The 16,371-nt window shown below is 56.0% G+C and overlaps 6 protein-coding genes across 6 annotated transcripts in view; 3 read left to right on the top strand and 3 right to left on the bottom strand.

The window, feature by feature from the left end:
- Window positions 1-954, top strand: part of N656DRAFT_632869 (peptide transporter-like protein) — a 2,434-nt gene extending 1,480 nt beyond the window's left edge. Inside the window, exon 2 of the mRNA XM_064810374.1 lies at window positions 13-954. Coding sequence (XP_064671190.1) covers window positions 13-698 — 686 coding nt within the window. The 3' untranslated portion in view covers window positions 699-954. The remainder of the gene's footprint in view (window positions 1-12) is intronic.
- Window positions 955-2,508: 1,554 nt separating this feature from the next.
- N656DRAFT_681368 (uncharacterized protein) lies at window positions 2,509-3,645 on the bottom strand (the record flags this gene model as incomplete). Its single annotated transcript, XM_064810556.1, has 2 exons — window positions 2,509-2,569; window positions 2,702-3,645. Coding segments are annotated over 2 exons (1,005 nt in total), but the record flags the coding sequence as incomplete, so codon positions are not given.
- A 1,803-nt stretch (window positions 3,646-5,448) lies between these two features.
- Window positions 5,449-5,907, bottom strand: N656DRAFT_632376 (uncharacterized protein). The gene has a single exon (XM_064810373.1). The coding sequence runs from the start codon at window positions 5,760-5,762 to the stop codon at window positions 5,517-5,519; it is 246 nt and encodes an 81-aa protein (XP_064671188.1). The 5' UTR covers window positions 5,763-5,907; the 3' UTR covers window positions 5,449-5,516.
- A 241-nt stretch (window positions 5,908-6,148) lies between these two features.
- Window positions 6,149-6,904, top strand: N656DRAFT_707363 (uncharacterized protein; the record flags this gene model as incomplete). Its single annotated transcript, XM_064811427.1, has 1 exon — window positions 6,149-6,904. One exon carries the CDS (start codon window positions 6,149-6,151, stop codon window positions 6,902-6,904), a length of 756 nt encoding a protein of 251 aa, XP_064671187.1.
- A 570-nt stretch (window positions 6,905-7,474) lies between these two features.
- N656DRAFT_751861 (uncharacterized protein) lies at window positions 7,475-9,524 on the bottom strand (the record flags this gene model as incomplete). The annotated part of the gene is made up of 5 exons (XM_064813023.1): window positions 8,856-9,524; window positions 8,471-8,768; window positions 8,177-8,409; window positions 7,816-8,093; window positions 7,475-7,752 (listed from the first exon to the last, which is right to left on the bottom strand). The coding sequence occupies exons 1-5, from the start codon at window positions 9,074-9,076 to the stop codon at window positions 7,475-7,477; spliced, it is 1,308 nt and encodes a 435-aa protein (XP_064671186.1). The 5' UTR covers window positions 9,077-9,524.
- A 3,556-nt stretch (window positions 9,525-13,080) lies between these two features.
- N656DRAFT_707664 (uncharacterized protein) lies at window positions 13,081-16,264 on the top strand (the record flags this gene model as incomplete). The annotated part of the gene is made up of 4 exons (XM_064811446.1): window positions 13,081-14,295; window positions 14,372-15,120; window positions 15,182-15,828; window positions 15,906-16,264. The coding sequence occupies 4 exons, from the start codon at window positions 13,081-13,083 to the stop codon at window positions 16,262-16,264; spliced, it is 2,970 nt and encodes a 989-aa protein (XP_064671185.1).
- Window positions 16,265-16,371: the final 107 nt, after the last annotated feature.

Here is a 16,371-nt window from a genome sequence, read left to right as displayed (position 1 = left end):
TTTGCTTTTTAGTCAACAACAACCTGGTCTCGCAAGCTGCCACCATGAAAATCGCTGGTGTTCCCAACGACGTGTTGAACAACCTGAACCCCTTCGCGCTGGTCATCTTGATTCCCCTCCTCGACATCTTCGTCTACCCAGCCCTGCGCAAGATGCGCATCAACTTCACGCCGCTTAAGCGCATCGCTTGCGGTTACTTTGTAGGCGCAGCCGCCATGGTCTGGGCGGCCGTTATCCAGTACTACATCTACCAGCGCAGCGAGTGCGGCTATTATGCCAACGGGATTTTCCCCGACGGCACCGAGCACGACTGCCCCAACGCCGACATCAACATGTGGGCCCAGACGGGCTCGTACGTGCTCGTCTCCCTGGCCGAGATCTTCGCGTCCATCACCAGCTTGGAGTATGCCCATTCCAAGGCCCCGGCCAACATGCGTTCCATGGTGCAGTCGATTGCGCTCTTCATGAACGCCATCTCGTCCGCCATCGGCTTCGCCCTCGTCCCGCTCGCCGACGACCCGCTCCTCATCTGGAACTACGCCGTCGTCGCCATCGCCGCCACCATCGGCGGCACCCTCTTTTGGATTCAGTTCCGCCACCTCGACAAGGAGGAGGACAAGCTCAACATGCTCCCCAAGGGCGAGTTTGCCAGCGAGGAGTCGTCTCACAAGGACGCTCACGAGAAAGCCGACGTCTAAATGCGCGTGCGGCGCGTGTGTGTATACTGGTAATGAGAATGGGTGCACCCTCGTGTGAGGCATAAGAGCATGAGGCATGTGTGTCGGTTGACTTTATTCATGGCATGGAATGATCTGGACGGGTTCTGTTTTTTAGCTTGATACCAAAAACCCCTCACCCGTGGTGAGGTGTTGATCACTAGGCTAGTAAAGAGAGGTGGTAAGGTACATATAGTGAAATATATATATCTACCGCCTACTCATCCAGCTCCCGCTTTATCAAGGTGTTGGTCTGTCTCCCCGTGGTGTTTTGTCCGTGAGCACTGCTGGTAACCCGCCAGATCTCCGCCTTGATGATTGTCCTCCTTCTCGACATGTCCCAACGTCCCTCACTTTTCACATATCCTGCCCAGCAGTAGCTTCAAGTTGTATATGGCATCACCCCGACTCCATCTATCAAAAGACGGCCCAACCTATCTACGTACTTAAGCAAGGATCCAAGTCGTAGCCGTGCAAATTCTGATGAATCACATCATGATACTCGTAGTAGAACCCGACGTGGGATCATGCACCTCGCTCGTCTTCGGTTAAATGCTGTCCGCATCTGGGGAAAGCCGGAAGTTGCTGGTAGGAGGCGTGTAGTGAGGGAACATCAAGAGACGGAGGGGAGTCTAATTTACATATTTACTTATTAATGACGTATGGCCTGCAGCATCTATCTGCGTGACACCACCGCTATCATGAGGGGATTCACCCTGACTTGGTTGACATCTTTTACCCTGAAGGCTGACGACGGTCAGTCGTTTATCGAGTTAGACAAGTAGCCAGCATCGAGACTGGGCTGATTCCTCACTGTACTACGTTGAGCCCCTTGGCTTGATAGGTCTATGAATGACCAAGAAGAAGCCAATTTGTTGTATAGTAGTGTAGCTCAACATCACGGGCACTGCTATAGCATACCTGTCTCTCGACAGTGAGAGGTCACAACGGTCCGAACTCGGCCCCAGTTTCACCAACAGTAACGGAGGAACTATGACTTAGATATCAAAGAGACCTCTATGAACATTGCCCTAGCTTTCGACAAACACCTCTCAGCTGAACTCAACATCCTCTTGAAGGTAAGATAGCCAAAGACGAATAGGCAAAGCCACCCTCTTACTTAAGTAAGGTGAATCAAATTCCAGGACAAATCCCGCGGGTATGGTATGGTATACTATTCAGACGCAACGTAGATCAAGGACTACTTGTAGTAGTAGTGCTTGCCAGAAACAGTTAGGGGATATAGCGGAATCACTCAAACGAATAGAAACACGAAACAAAACGGCAGGAAGCAAGAGCAAAACAAAATCGCAAGAAAAATCAAAGACCAAACTCCAGTTCTGCCAGTTCTCGAAAATAAACCAAACCCTGAAAACCCCTTCCGCCCCAAGCTGTTGACCAACCCACTTGAACCCAAGCCCAAACAAATCGGACACAATCAAACCAAACCCCAGGCGATCACATCCTCGCAATTATCTAATAATTGCTTCTGTCAAATCCCTTCTCAAACTGGGTATCCCATCCCAGGGGCATCACGGTGTACAACACCGCGCCCACCCTCAACCACCACTCTCTCTGCATCCCCAACGACCGGTCCGGAGTAAAGCCCAGATACAGCTGGGCCCTTCTAAGCACCGACTCAGATCCACAACCCCATATCTCTTGTATAACGTTCTTCTCTTTTGAAGAGAGGCGAAAGAAATCAGATCGGACTCGCCGGCAAACTCCTCACATTCACATTCCCATTCCCAAACCCTCCAAGCGGCGCCGCATGGGCGGCATGCCCATGATCCAGCTCACCACTCCCCGTGCGTCTGAGCGCCTGGCTCATGGTCTCAATGGCAATCTCCCCGCTGACCGTCGGCGACAGGCCGCCCGGCGATGTCATGGCGGGGGATCCCGGCACGACCAGGCCGAGGCTGCTCGGACTACCCATGCGGCCAGCCCCAGCCTTGTTGTTGGCATTGGCAGCAGAAGAAGAAAACCCGCCCGGCGAGGACGAGCCGGCCGACATGTCCAGCCCCTTTACCGAGCCTGACTTGCTGGTGGGCGGGCTGGGGACGGTTCCGGCTCCGACTCCGGTTCCGCGGGCGCCGGCAGCCGGGGGCGAGCGCGAGCGGATTGGGCTGGGCGAGCGGTTCCGGTTCATCCCCGCGGCGTTGTTGTTGTTGTGTATCCCCATGGCGGCGGGCGTGAGCGACGTCAGGCCGGCGAGGTGCATGCTATCGCGGGAGCCGGCGACGTGTTGCTGTTGTTGGTGTTGCTCGGCTTGCACGACGTCGGCAAACGAGATGAAGCTCAGGCGGCGCACGTCGGTCGTGTCGAAACTGCCGTAGTTGGAGGCGCCGTCGCCGCCGGCGAAGCCCGCGCGGTCGAACCGGCCCGTTCGCTCGGCCGAAAAGGCGGCCAGCTCATCGGCCCACGACGACGCCGGCTCGTTGTACGGGCTCGTGTGGTGGCTGCTGATGGCGCTCGTCACGGCCACGGCCGCGGGCGTGTGCGACGTGTGCGTGATGATCTCGACATTGTCAGGGTCGAGGTGATCGTCGGTGATGGCTTCGGACGACGCGTCCAGCACGGGAGGGATGTAGTTTTCGGTTTGGATGTGCGAGGGGATGGCGGGCGAGTTGGGAATCAGCCCTGAGGCGCTTTCTTGGACGTCGCGTTCAAAAATCTGGCTGCCGGCGGGTGAGGACAGGCGCGGAGACGAGGCAAACGGGATGGAGCGCCCCGGGGAAGAGGGTGCATAGTGCGACTGGTCGGTCTGGATGGGAGACGCGGTTGTTGTCCGTCGTGGAGGTGACATGTTCTTGTCGCTGCTGCCTGTGATGTTGCTGTTCTGCGAGGCGGACTTGGGGGTCGATTTTACCGGCTTCGAGAACTCGTCTGCGGCTTTCTTCTTCCCGAAGCTGAACAGGCTGCGCTTCTTGTGCTTCTTCTCGTCTACATCGGCTGCTGCACGTGGCGTCGCGTTGCCCGTGCCTGGCTCGGAGTCGGAGGGCTCAGCCAAGGTTGGGACGCGCTGAACGGGCGCTGCACTTGCCAGACTCATGATGTCGGGATGCAGTGTCGATAACGAGGGATATAGATGGCGGCGAGCCTTTACTTCGTCGGCGCTTTCTCCGGACAAAACTTGTTAGCCAGGATGCGTGGCTCTTGCAAGATTCGAAAGTCTCGCCAAAAAGAAAGCAGGCAGTAGGGAAGAAAAGGGCTAGACTCCCAACGAAAAGAAAAGGGTAGCGTGTGACTCGTCGGGTTTCCCGATTCGCCGCGAATATATCGATTGTAAAGTGGCCTCGGTGTTTGGAACCAATTAACACAATGTGGATGCCATCATACCTTACTTTCGACCGGCCTTGTGCGACACCAGAAAACTGCTGAACAGCGGGTTGGAGGTCAACCAAACGGTAATAACGTTGGCTAGCTTTCTCGGCTGCAGTTGAGGAGGAGCCTGACGCAGTGAAAGCAGGCGGCTATTCTCCAGTTGGTTCCTGGATCCAATTCGAGATGTTTCGCTCCCGACTCCACTGTCTTGTTCTAGCTCGGATTCTTCGGGTGGTTATTGGACCCCGAAATTTGAATCGATGATTTTTGCAGTAGAAGGGATAAGGAACGTTCTTGCACCTGGTGCTAGTAGATGCAACGGTGGAGGAAATGTTTATCTTTCGCTGTCGGGTTGACTATGATTCTCGAAGGAGCGAGAGAATCGAGAGAGAAGTGAGAGGTGGTGAGGGTGATCGGGTGACCGAGGTGCGCAAAATCGCGATCAACAAGGAATGACGCTGGGCCCAAGCAAGGAGCTCGCGGAAGCTTTTAAAAGGAGGAGGGGCTACGGAGTAGTCCGTATGTAGTCCCCAGAATCATAAACTCTGAAGACGTAATGGGCCCGCCAAGAATGACCACACGCTCACTGCTTCGTACAGGACCTGGAATTGTGGAAAAGGGGACCTTCCATTGAATCCATTCACCTTTTTGTTCCTGGAGATGCCGAGACGGATGGGATCTGGACCTGCAGCAATAAGACTGATTAACCTTAACTTTTGATGTCAAAAAAGGTAAGCAGCATTGAAGATGCCCCTGGCTGCGCCTCAGCGAAGGTCCCTTCTTTCAGGGCTTCCTAACGCCTGACGCAATGTGTAACTTATCCCTTTTGCTGTTACGGTAATTTAGGCTACATACAGTAATTAACGCGCTCCATAGGCTAACATAAGGGATATTTTCCGTATGTGTAAATCAGTGTACAATAGATGCAGCACATCTATAACGTGGCATCCCTTAGTTAACATCAGAAAGAGCGAAGAAAAACTTATTCCTGTGTCATCCGTGGCCGTATCCAGGATTGAGGAGCCGGAACTGCCCCTGAGGAGCTGCTAGGAATGGCATATTGATTGATACACGTAACGGAGTTACGAATACTTGAACAAATCACTCCAACTCATGAATTGGAAACGCATTGGCCTGAGACACCCCTGAACATGGCACACTGTCAATCTCAACCTGGAACAGTCTGTTCGTCGCTGGTGCTTAGCAGCCTAGTGTACGTATCTGCATGCAGAATCATTCCTTCTATGGGACCTACTCTGGTGTCAGCATCGCAGACAAGACCAGCTGAAGCCTTTAGGCTCTTGATCGGCCACTTTCGGCATACTCAGGACTCTCAGTGATGGAAGCAGTGTGGTCATTGTGATGCTTAGCAAGCCCCTTTCTGTGACCCCGTGACGAATGACGAAAGTGGAAATTCCACTACTCCGTGGTCACGGATGCCTGGATGCAATAAGCAACCGACCGCCAACGAGGGAGCTAGGCCCTTTTTGCTAAGTGGTCGAGTGGAATTCTGTCGCATTGTCCATTGGACTGGCCGCGTATGTTAGTACCATATGCCTCTTTGTTTAGGTATGAAGAACAGAAGGGTCGCCAGTCCCTGCCATGTATTGTACCGTACCTGCATGGACGGTACTCCGTAGGTCTGGTGACCCTGGCCGGGCTACATTGAATTCCCGCAATTGCCGAGCCAGCCGACCAAACGGACCTGCCGACTCCACTCATGCCGTCGTCCCGGAGAGGTGGGGCACGATTTCCGATGCAGCGGTGATTGACCGTGATTCCCCACTACAAGCGCGTTAGCCCGGAGAGCAAGCACAGGCCACCACGTGACGAGTACCCTCACCGTTCGGGGTCCGGGAAAAAAGTTGATTTCGAACCGCGACTCGAGGACCAGTGCCAGCTTGCTCGATCGTGAAGGACGGTGGACGGCTGCCCTGAAGACCCACGACCGAAGCGTGGTTGTTGCCAATTGCGACATTGCAATTGCTTCATCACCTGGCATCTAACCAAAACTTCAATCCGACAAAGCCCAAGTTCTCAATTCTCCTTTTCCAATTCGAATCTTTCAATCTTTCGCCTTTCCATACATTCCATACAGAAGACTCGCAATGGAAGCCATTGTAACAAGACCGACGGCGCCGCTCTCGTGCTGCTGCCGTGTGCTCGGCTCGAGGACAGCCAGCAACAGCAGCCTGCTTCTCAGACCAGCGACAACAATCCCCTCCGGCGCCCGCCAAAAGTCAAGTGCCGCGAGGACTAGGCGCGCGCTCCGGATTCCGCCGCACCCTTCTTTCATCACCAGCAGCCCAGACGGCTCCCCGCGCCCCTCAACCGACCGCATCGTCTTCAACCCGCCCTCGTCCGCCGCGTCCGTCTACCACACGCCCTTCAAGTTCCTCCCGAAATCCGACCCGCGCCGCCGGGCGAACCTGGCCGCCGGCCTCTTTGCCTCGTCCACAACAGTACAATACACGGACGCCATAACCTCCCCACCCATATCATCATCCTCACCCCCCCTATCCGACTCCGAAAAAACCCAAACCCAGCTCCCGGCATTATCCCCGCAGGACCTGCCCGTGGTGGTGGAGGAGCGCAAGCCGACGCACCACCTGACCAAGGAAGACATTGAGCAGATGCGGGCGCTGCGGGCCGAGGATCCCGTAAAGAACAGCGTGCAGGCCCTGGCCGAGCGGTTCGGCTGCTCCAAGCTGTTCGTCATGATGTGCTGCCAGTCGCCCCGCGAGCACCGCGACCGGATGAAGGCGGCCGAGGAGGCGGCCAAGGCCCGCTGGGGCCCGCGCCGCGCTGCCGCCAGGGAGGAGCGCGCCCGGCGCTGGGAGATGGTTGCTAATGGCGAGATTTGAGGCGGATGAATTGCGGGTTGTGGGGTTGGGGGGGAAGAGTGATGGGAGGATTGATTCCGTTGGTATGGGGGCACAGGGTTGTGAGAAACCTCCTTCGGCTCGTGGCTCGGGCGATGAACCTGGCCAGGATGCAGCCATGTGTTGGGGTTTACTGGCCGAAGTAATGGACCGAGGTCTTCCAGCTTCAAGGGGATTGATGGGACGCCAACGTTTATGGTACACGAGGGAGAGATCGGAACGTCCCCGAATGTATGATATAGCACGGGGTATATGGCGCTTCAGGATGTGGTACGAGCTCTAGACGGTGCGGTGAAGGGCGCATAAAACGAGCAGGAGCGATATAAGCGGCTGTCGTCTCTACCTACTCTCGCTGTATAATGCAATCCTGTAGTATATTTTGTACATAACAGCTCACCACTGTCAGGTGATTGCGGGCGCCAATGCGACCCATATGACCGTGCATTTTCACATCGTTTATTATATCAAGGCCTATCCCAGGGCCAATCCAATACCAAATGACTCATGGTGAGCCAAAGGCCCCCCTTATCCGGACTCAGGAACCCCCTTCAGTTAGTTGAGACTTAACCACACATTTCCTCCCTTTTCTTTTTCGGTTTGCTGTCTCTTCCTGTCCATCTCATAGTCCTTCTTGGACGGAATTACCCTCCAACACCAACCACACCAGCTCCTCCTTTCCCCGCGCACCTCGCGCCCCATAATCTCCCCCTTGACCCGCTCGTCGTCCCATTCGGGGACACAGGCGCCCACTTTGACCATGCGGACGAGCTTCTTCTTCATGACACCCCCAATCCCCTCAATCTCATGCCGCTCATAGCCAGGTTTGAGAGCTGGGCTCGGCGTCCTGTGATCAAGCGCCGCGGCAGCGGAGGAGGAGGCGCCACCGCCCAGACCCGCAGAGCCGTTGGCGGCTGTGACAGGGGTAAGAGAGCTAGAGCTGTTACTGCTCGCGCTGCTTGAAGGGGTCATTCCCCGCGCGGATTGTTGTTGTTTCTGCTGGTAAAGTTCGGCCTCGCGCGCGTCCTCCGCGTCGCCGTCGGTCTCTTGCTCGCGCTCTCGCGCGGCACAGCATTCCGTCTCTCGTCCGCATATGACGCCGCGATCGCCCTCGCCAATGCCCGTTCCAAGGCCGCCTAGGACGTCGGTGTATTGGTTGCGCCACTTCCAGATGCTGGACAGGTGAAAAGGTGAGTGAGAAATGGCTGCTGAAAAAGGTGTTCGTGTAGGTTGGGAGACAGGTACGTTGCCACTCACCACTGGTAGTCATAGTCATCCCCCCGGATGGTTCGGCCGCACGGCTGGCAGAGCCATACGCCTTCTGAGCCGCACTTGCAAATCGCCCGCTCCACTTCCTCCGAGTCGATCCGAAACTCGGGCCCGAGCGGAGGCCTGAGTAGTGAACCCAGAGGCGCACTCACGCACGCCTCGCAGAGCCGGCGGTGCCGGTCACGCGCAACGATCAACGCCGGGGGTTTGGAGGCACAGTTCTGGGCGCCGGTAAGCATATGTCGAACTATGATTCTGACTCCCCACTGGCAGAGAACTCACCCGACAGACGACGGTGCCACACCGCCGGCACTCGGCCACCAGATCCCGAGCACACCGGCCCAACTTACTGCTGTAGTTGGACCTGCCCACATCGTCCATGTAGAGCCAGTTTCCGGCGCGGGCGCGGTAGCGCAGCCTCTCCTCTGGGTCGACAGGGAGGTGCTCGTTGGAGCAGTGGAGCGTCGAGACGAGCAGCATCTTGCGGTACTGCAGCAGGCCCTCGCGAATCTGCTTGCAAGTCCGTGACAGATTATCGAGCGTGTTCAAGTCAATGTGCGCGGCCACGGACATGACAATACTGGTTGACAGTCAGCATTTTCCCCCCTTGGCGGGGAAGAGTCGCCAAGACGTCTTGATGAGACGACAAAAGGTGGTGTCGGCCTACGGATAGCATCCCAAAGCCTGCGTCATGGAGTTCCGGTTCGGGATCTCCTTGACGGCGAGCTCGTGAGCCTCCTCGCGTCGATTGCCGATGTCGCTGCTGATGCTGGTACTGCGGGCCTTGTTGTCGTTGCCACTCCCATTTTCAGCCTGACCGTTTAAGAGCGGCTGTCCACGCTGCGGAGGTTCGTTTTCCTCCTCGCCGAGGTCCACAAACACGGCCATGGCTGCCAATCAAGCTAGGATCTTGCTCAATGGCACGATGCGTGATGATGGAATTTCTGGAGAGGCGTTGTGAGGCGGTCACTAACAACGTCACAACGAGTGGGGACAACAGTGTAGAGGCTCGAGGCAAGCGAGGTGCAGGTTCACGAACAAAGACACAAGAGTCATTGGAGCAGCAGAGCAGCAAGTCATAAAATCGATGAGAGCAATCGAGAAGCCATCATAGTAGAAAAGAAGCTGTGGTTTGACGACTGGTTGACGTGCACGGCAACAACGAGATTCAAGGTTATAGCAAGACGCTAACTCGTAGTCCAGCTGCTTCAGCTCACTTGTTGGGGAGCTTGTCATCGCGGGGGTTAGCTGCCCCGCTTGTTAAGAATCTGGCCTGGAAAACAGTGGTGGCGCTATCACCTTGCTACCGTTTACGCCCCACCCAAACCCCTTGAACATGGCCATGTGACGTCCTCGTTTCTATACCTCCGGGATTCTATCTGTTGACGACGGTGAGCGAACCTAGCGTTCTAGGTATTTCGCTCTTTTCAAGACTTTTCCACTTTGAATAGGTATGTACGTAATTGGATTATTGGGCATGTAAGTGCATCACTGTCAGTTTTGCTGTGGGATATCCGTTCATGATCCCAACGGCAGTTGCAACCCGCCTTCAAACTGATTGTCATCCAGTGATTCCAGTCCGCTTGTTGATACCCTTAACCATTTTGGAACTTCAACCTACAATCGACTATGGATTTGAAGGTGAGCCTAAGTTCTCGGGTCGAACAGCCGCACATAGACGTGCAACACTCCCTCATCACATGACAGCCCTTGCTGAGCCTGGAATGCAGCTCTGCGCATACTTCGCCGACTGCCTGGGAGACTGCTGGCATTGGTCTTTACACAGCATTCCTCGCTCGCCCAAATGCATCAATCCGACTCGCCTTATTCGAACCAGTCAGCCTCATCAACACCCCTTGACGGTTCCCCTAGGATAAGTCGTCCGCCAGCGATGCTATATCTCGCTAGTTGTGCGACAGACAATCTACTGTTGCACAGTAGGAACATCCACCGCTGCCTTGGCTCATCAACATTAAGATATGAGCGCCTGGCGGCTTGAAGAGTTGCGCGTCGGTATGTACTGTACCGAGGAGCGTCATTTTGGTTGTTACTTCCTCAGACCTATTCTATAGCCAATCGACCATACACACGGGGCCTACTTCTGACGGCGCTCCTACAGCAACGAGCGTTTTCCGGGTAAGATAGGTTGTACGCGATAACAACCAGCGAGTTGAGTTGAGGCCGTTTATCGACGCCCCCGCTAGGCACAGCAAATTGTACGACACACATCCAACATGGCGTCGACCGTGGCTCAGGCTGGGCGATAATATCGGCAAAAAGCCGCCATCGCCTGATCTGTTCCGCTTTGTTGCTCCCGGGTTGATGGCGGAGTCGAAGAATTGCAGACCAGCAAGAGGCCGAATGCTTGACCGGGCGGTCTGCAGTTCTGCACTAGGCAGCTAGCTTTGCAGCAGCGTTCTGCAGGTTAGGCGACGCATCGACGAAGGAGCGGCCTGTCTTCCTTAACTATCATCGAGGCCGGTTGCTTACACTAGTAGTGTAGAGGGAAAGACGGGCAACAGAATCGGGCCGGCCCACTGGTTCTCTGAGCTGGGTGGATGACAGAGCGTAGTGTAGCCACTCTCCTGCCCTACGCTATCTTTAGCCCCCGGCATGTCGATCATCTCCCTACTTTGTCCACCTCCGAGATGTAGGGAGGGGCGATCGAGAGTTACACGCAGCTGGACCGACAGCTGGACAGGGGCGGAACTGCAGCAGGGCCGATAACGTTACGAGTTTTATCAAGCCGAAGCATCCGTAGCTCGCACTATCTCTAGCCGGCTCAACAACATGCTGAGCTCGAATGTCTTTACGCCCAATGCAGCTTTGCTGTACGACCGCGTGCTGGCAACTGCGCGTCCGTGGGGGGTTCAGAGCCGCAGGATCGAATATCTGGATGAGCATTCCGGCGTGGCTGCGTGCATTACCGATCACACCATACCAATTCTCTCCTCTCTGATGCATGCGCCTCAACGTTGCGGAAGCCGTTCGCGAAAACGAGAAGGCGTGAAAATTACTGATAGGCCAGGGCCATTCCTATTTTCATGGGAATGATTGACAGAAACAAGGCTCCAGACCTGCCCCCTTTTGCCGAAAATTACTTGCGGCATGGCGCACATAAAAATTTGACCTCGCAGGCGCCTCAATCCAGGAACTGGGCAGGCTGATGAACGGGACGTTCCGTAGGTCAACAATCTATGGGAGTCTAGGCGGCCGCCTGCAGGCTTTAGATTGAGTGGCTTGCTCCTTGGCAAGAAATTCACATTTTCGATCGGACGAAGGCGCCGGTTCCGATTCTGGACAGACACGGCGCCAAACGGAACACGCCTCGGCGTCTTCATGGCCAGCGCTGTCTCTGCTGACCGCCAGGTTTATTGGACTTTTTTTTTCTCTCTATGGAACCTTATCATCGAGTGATGACAGAGGAAGCGAGTTGTTGGGTGCCAGCGGTATCCACTTCTGCATGCACTCTGATTGTCAATCGATCTTGGATGGAACCCAATGGACCCTTGCCTGTGACTTGGCAGGCTAGCTTCTCTTCGCTTTGCCGGAGGGTGGTGTTCTGCCGTGGCTGTTCTCAAAAATTCGCTTGCAAGAGAACGAGAACAGTGCTTCCAGGCTCAACACAAGTGGAGCTCACGGCTCGGGAATCGTTATCAGGCCAATCTCGACCTCGATGATCGACGAAATCCCTTCTCTTCAGCTCTCGCCGCTCAGGGCCCTGTCCCGGGCGGCTGCGCTGCAATGTGATCTGGCCCCTTATCTATTCCTGATCGGGCAGCAACTAAATAGAACTATCAAGCGGTAGCCTTGCACTACGGCAATGAGTTGCCGAGGCTCTGGTCGAGCAACCGTTTGCTCAGGGAAAAATTGTTTGGGAATCATCCTCCAGTCCTGCTCCAAAGAAACTGACTGATTGTGTAGAGCTTCTTCTGTCTAATAAGATCGGCTAGAAGAACAACTGGAGAGCAAGCGGGGATCCAAATATTGTTAGCAAAGGTTGATCGGCGAATTGTCGATCAACTCCACCTCCATGGCTACGGCAGGGATCGTGGTTGACCCACGGCGTGGATGGATTCCCCTATCACTCACGTCAGAGCACACCCCTGCCAAGATCGATGGTGCCCATGAGAATTGGAGCCTCACTTTGCTCATGGCCTCGACCAGTGTGTTGTTGCTTGGTAATGTATCTATCTCACTTACATACTTGCACCACACTAATACCTATCCTTAGGACATACATACCTGAGTGCTGTGGCTCCTCTATCTGCATTCCAAGCCATGCAGCCTCCTCTTGTCTCTGCATGGGGGATTAATATTTCCACGCCGTCATGGCTAAGTAACGTCGACCTCCAGAGATTGAACATGGGTAACGTAGCAAACATCACACGCTAGTCCATGGCCCATGTCTCTGGCGGCGGCATATGAACCGTGACTACCGGATATGTACAGTATGCTAACAAGCGCCAACAGAAGCTGATGAGCTGTGAGGGCTGTCAAACCTCCTCCCCTCCGCTCCCCTCGCCCCCCTTGTGTTTTTCTCGCACTAGTGAAGGCACGGTGTAATGTAACTGAGGGCTGGGTTCAGCACATACCCGACCCAGGGACCAGCCTTACACTCATTACCTTGCTCTTTGCTCCTTTCCCTCTCCTTCCATACCTGTCGTGTAGTGTAGATCATCCCTTCGTTCCCGCGTTGATCCGGCTCCCTGGGTCTCACACTAGTTTGCCTCCCCACATACAGATCGATCTCCAGTGTAGCGTGTCTTCGGGTGACGGCATCATCTTGCTGGTTTGGGACTCATCCTTGCTACGGCTGTCGTCGTGACTGACGGCGGACAGCGTGGGCCCTTGTTGGATCCAGTCGTGTTTACCGTTGGTGTGTGACCACGATGAAGAAGTTCCAGTCCTACTTCACCCCAACGGGGACAGGGGGAGAGCAGAGTCAAGAGGCGAAGAAGGCGCCTCAGGGCAGTGACAGGACAGCAAAGACAGCAGGAAATCGGCAGAGGAGATCCGGGTCCAAGGCATCGACACATCAACTCCAACCCGTCCGACACAGGGGCACCGCTTCGGCTTCATTATCACCCGGAGCGGCACCAGCACCATCCCTCGCTTCAACACCGGGGCCCTCCGTCCCAGCTTCCGGCCGTGCCACGCCTTCCAGCATGCTCTCGGTCCCGGGCGTAGCACAGCAACAACATCAACATGGCAGCTCGGACGCGTCGACGATCCGGTCGGGACCTGCTCCCAAGCACAACAGCCACAGCCACAGCCCGCAGTCCTCCCGACCAACATCGACGCGGCACTCGTTCTTCCCCGCGGGCGACGCGCGCAACGGCGACGCCGACACGATCAACGAAATCCGCAACGACATGATGGTCAACTGGCTGTACGAGCAGCAGCTGCGCAAGCAGTACAATGCGGGGATCGACCCGTACGAAGGGGTTGTGCTGAAGAAGGCCAGGGGCAATTTTACGTGCTGCCCGCCCCAGATGGCCGCCATCCCGGACTCGCTGTTCGCCATGGTCAGCGTCATGAACGTGCGCTGCGCCATGACGGTGCGGACTCCGGTCGTGAGAGCGCTGGTGGATTCGCTCATGGGGAAAGGGGTGGACTATGTCCCCCTGCCGGAGGGGCTGAGGGTGCAGGTGCTAAGGACCATGGCGGATTTGCCGAGGTGTCAGTTGCACCATTTTGCGGCGTTTATTGAGGATGTGAAGATGTTGGTGGTTTGGGATGATGATGCGGATAAGTTGTTGGCGAGGGTGCAGGATTTGGAGCAAAGGTTTATTGAGATTATTTGGGGTAATGGGGATGATCGGGAGGACGATGAGGATGATGCTGTTGCTGCGGGGGAGAAGAAAGGGGCTGGGGTTGGCGTGGGCGTGGAGGAACTCGATCCCAGTCAGCTTGAGGAGGCCCTGGCCAAGGAACACCGCCCCGTGCGGCTGGAGAGTGCCTTTATGGTGATGCTGACCATGGTTCTGTGGATTGCCTGCCCCGGCTTTGGGTGGAGGTGGTTGGCGTATCAGTCGGCCGTCGACGGGACATATTTGAGGTTTGCGCTCCTGGCGGCGTGTCCGGTGCAGATGTTTGTCAGCTTGGTGAGTTGCTGCGTTTTCCACTTTACAGCCGTGCTATGTTTGATATTTGACTGACATGATTCGACCATCATATTAGTTCTTCTTCCAAGCCTTGATCACCAGCGTCTTCCAGATCTTCGGCCCCATCTCGGCCCTGACCAGCAACAGCAAATACTACAGCGGCAAGCCCCCTCGCCGCCTCGACCGCAACCAGCAGGCGCTGCCTCACGTCACCATCCAGATGCCCGTGTACAAGGAAGGGCTGGCGGCCGTCATCAAGCCGACCGTCATGTCGCTCAAGGCGGCCATCAGCACGTACGAGATGCAGGGGGGCACGGCCAACATCTTTGTCAACGACGACGGCATGCAGCTGATGGACGAGGACGAGGCCCAGGCCCGTCGAGACTTTTACGACGAGCACAACATCGGCTGGGTCGCCCGCCCGCGCCACAACCCGCGTCCCGATCCCGAGTCCGGAGAGAAGCCCTTTCTGCGCCGCGGCAAGTTCAAGAAGGCCAGCAACATGAACTACGCGCTGCACATCAGCAACCGTGTCGAGGACAAGCTCGCCGCCTCGGTGCAGCGTCACCCAAAGTGGACCAATGAGGACGAGTCGGCCGCCTACAAGCGCTGTCTCGAGGAGGTGCTGAGGGAAGACGAAGGCCGCACCATGGCCGAGGGCAACATCCGCGTCGGCGACTACATCCTGCTCATTGACTCGGACACGCGCGTGCCGCATGACTGTCTCCTGGACGCCGTCAGCGAGATGGAGCAGAGCCCCGAGGTGGCCATCATGCAGTACCAGTCGGGCGTCATGAACGTGACCAGCTCGTTCTTTGAGAATGGGTAAGCAATCCAACAGTCAATACCTAATAGGGGTAACATGGACCGCTAACATCAGCTACAGAGTGACATGGTTCACCCGACTCATTTACTCGTGCATCACCTTCGCCGTGGCCTCGGGCGACGCGTGCCCCTTTGTCGGGCACAACGCCATCCTGCGGTGGTCGGCCCTCCAGGACGCGGCCGCCTACACCGACGAGGACGGTTACGAAAAGTACTGGTCCGAGTCGCACGTGTCCGAGGACTTTGACATGTCTTTGCGTTTACAAGTCGCCGGCTACACGCTGCGCTACGCCTCGTACACGGGCGACGGCTTCAAGGAAGGGGTCAGCCTGACCGTCTACGACGAGCTGGCGCGCTGGGAAAAGTACGCCTACGGCTGCAACGAGCTGCTGTTCCACCCGCTCCGCTTCTGGCTGGTCCGCGGGCCCTTCACGCCGCTGTTCCGCCGTTTTATTGGGTCCAGCATCCCCCTGCCCAAGAAGCTGACCATTATCGCGTACATTGGCACCTACTATGCCATTGCGGCCGCGTGGAGCATCACGCTGGCCAACTATTTTATTACCGGCTGGTACTATGGCCTGTACGACAAGTACTACCTCGACTCATTTGCCATTTACATTTCCATTGTCGTCGTCTTTACCGGCGCGGGTAACCTCGCCCTGGCCGTTCTGCGGTACCGCATGAGCGAGCAGTCGCTGCTGAGCGCATGTACGTCTCTCCCGCCTTCCCTTTTCCCCTTTCCGTGCGCCCATACATAGTGATCCATACTAACTCATCGTTGACAGACTGGGAATGTCTCAAATGGATCCCCATGTTCACCATCTTCCTAGGCGGCATCTCGCTGCACATGGCGCAGGCAATTCTGTGCCACTTCTTCGAGATCGAGATGGTCTGGGGCGCCACGGCGAAAGAGATCGGAACCATCGATTTCGGCGCCGAGATGGTCAACATTGTGCGCCGCTTCAAGTGGACCTTCCTCTACTGCTTCGGCTGCACCGCCCTCATGATCTGCGGCAACACGGTTTTCCCCATCGAGTGGCGCATCAACGAGCTCTACAGCATCTACCCGCTGGCCATGACCACCGCCTGTCACTTTGCCCTGCCCGTGCTGTTGAATCCGGCGCTGATGATGTTTACTTGGTAAGGGGGGGGTGTCATTACTTGCGACATAGAGGGTAATTGTTAATGACGGGCTTCTTTCGTTATAGCACCGTTTTAGTTTTTATTTTCGTTTTCATCTACGTTTACGGC

This window comes from Canariomyces notabilis (genome assembly GCF_033297395.1).
Source record: "Canariomyces notabilis strain CBS 508.74 unplaced genomic scaffold N656scaffold_8, whole genome shotgun sequence".
In the NCBI taxonomy this organism is placed as follows: Eukaryota; Fungi; Ascomycota; class Sordariomycetes; order Sordariales; family Chaetomiaceae; genus Canariomyces; species Canariomyces notabilis.
The sequence above is the reverse complement of the archived record's forward strand: the minus strand, read 5'-3'. Positions and strand labels throughout refer to the sequence as shown.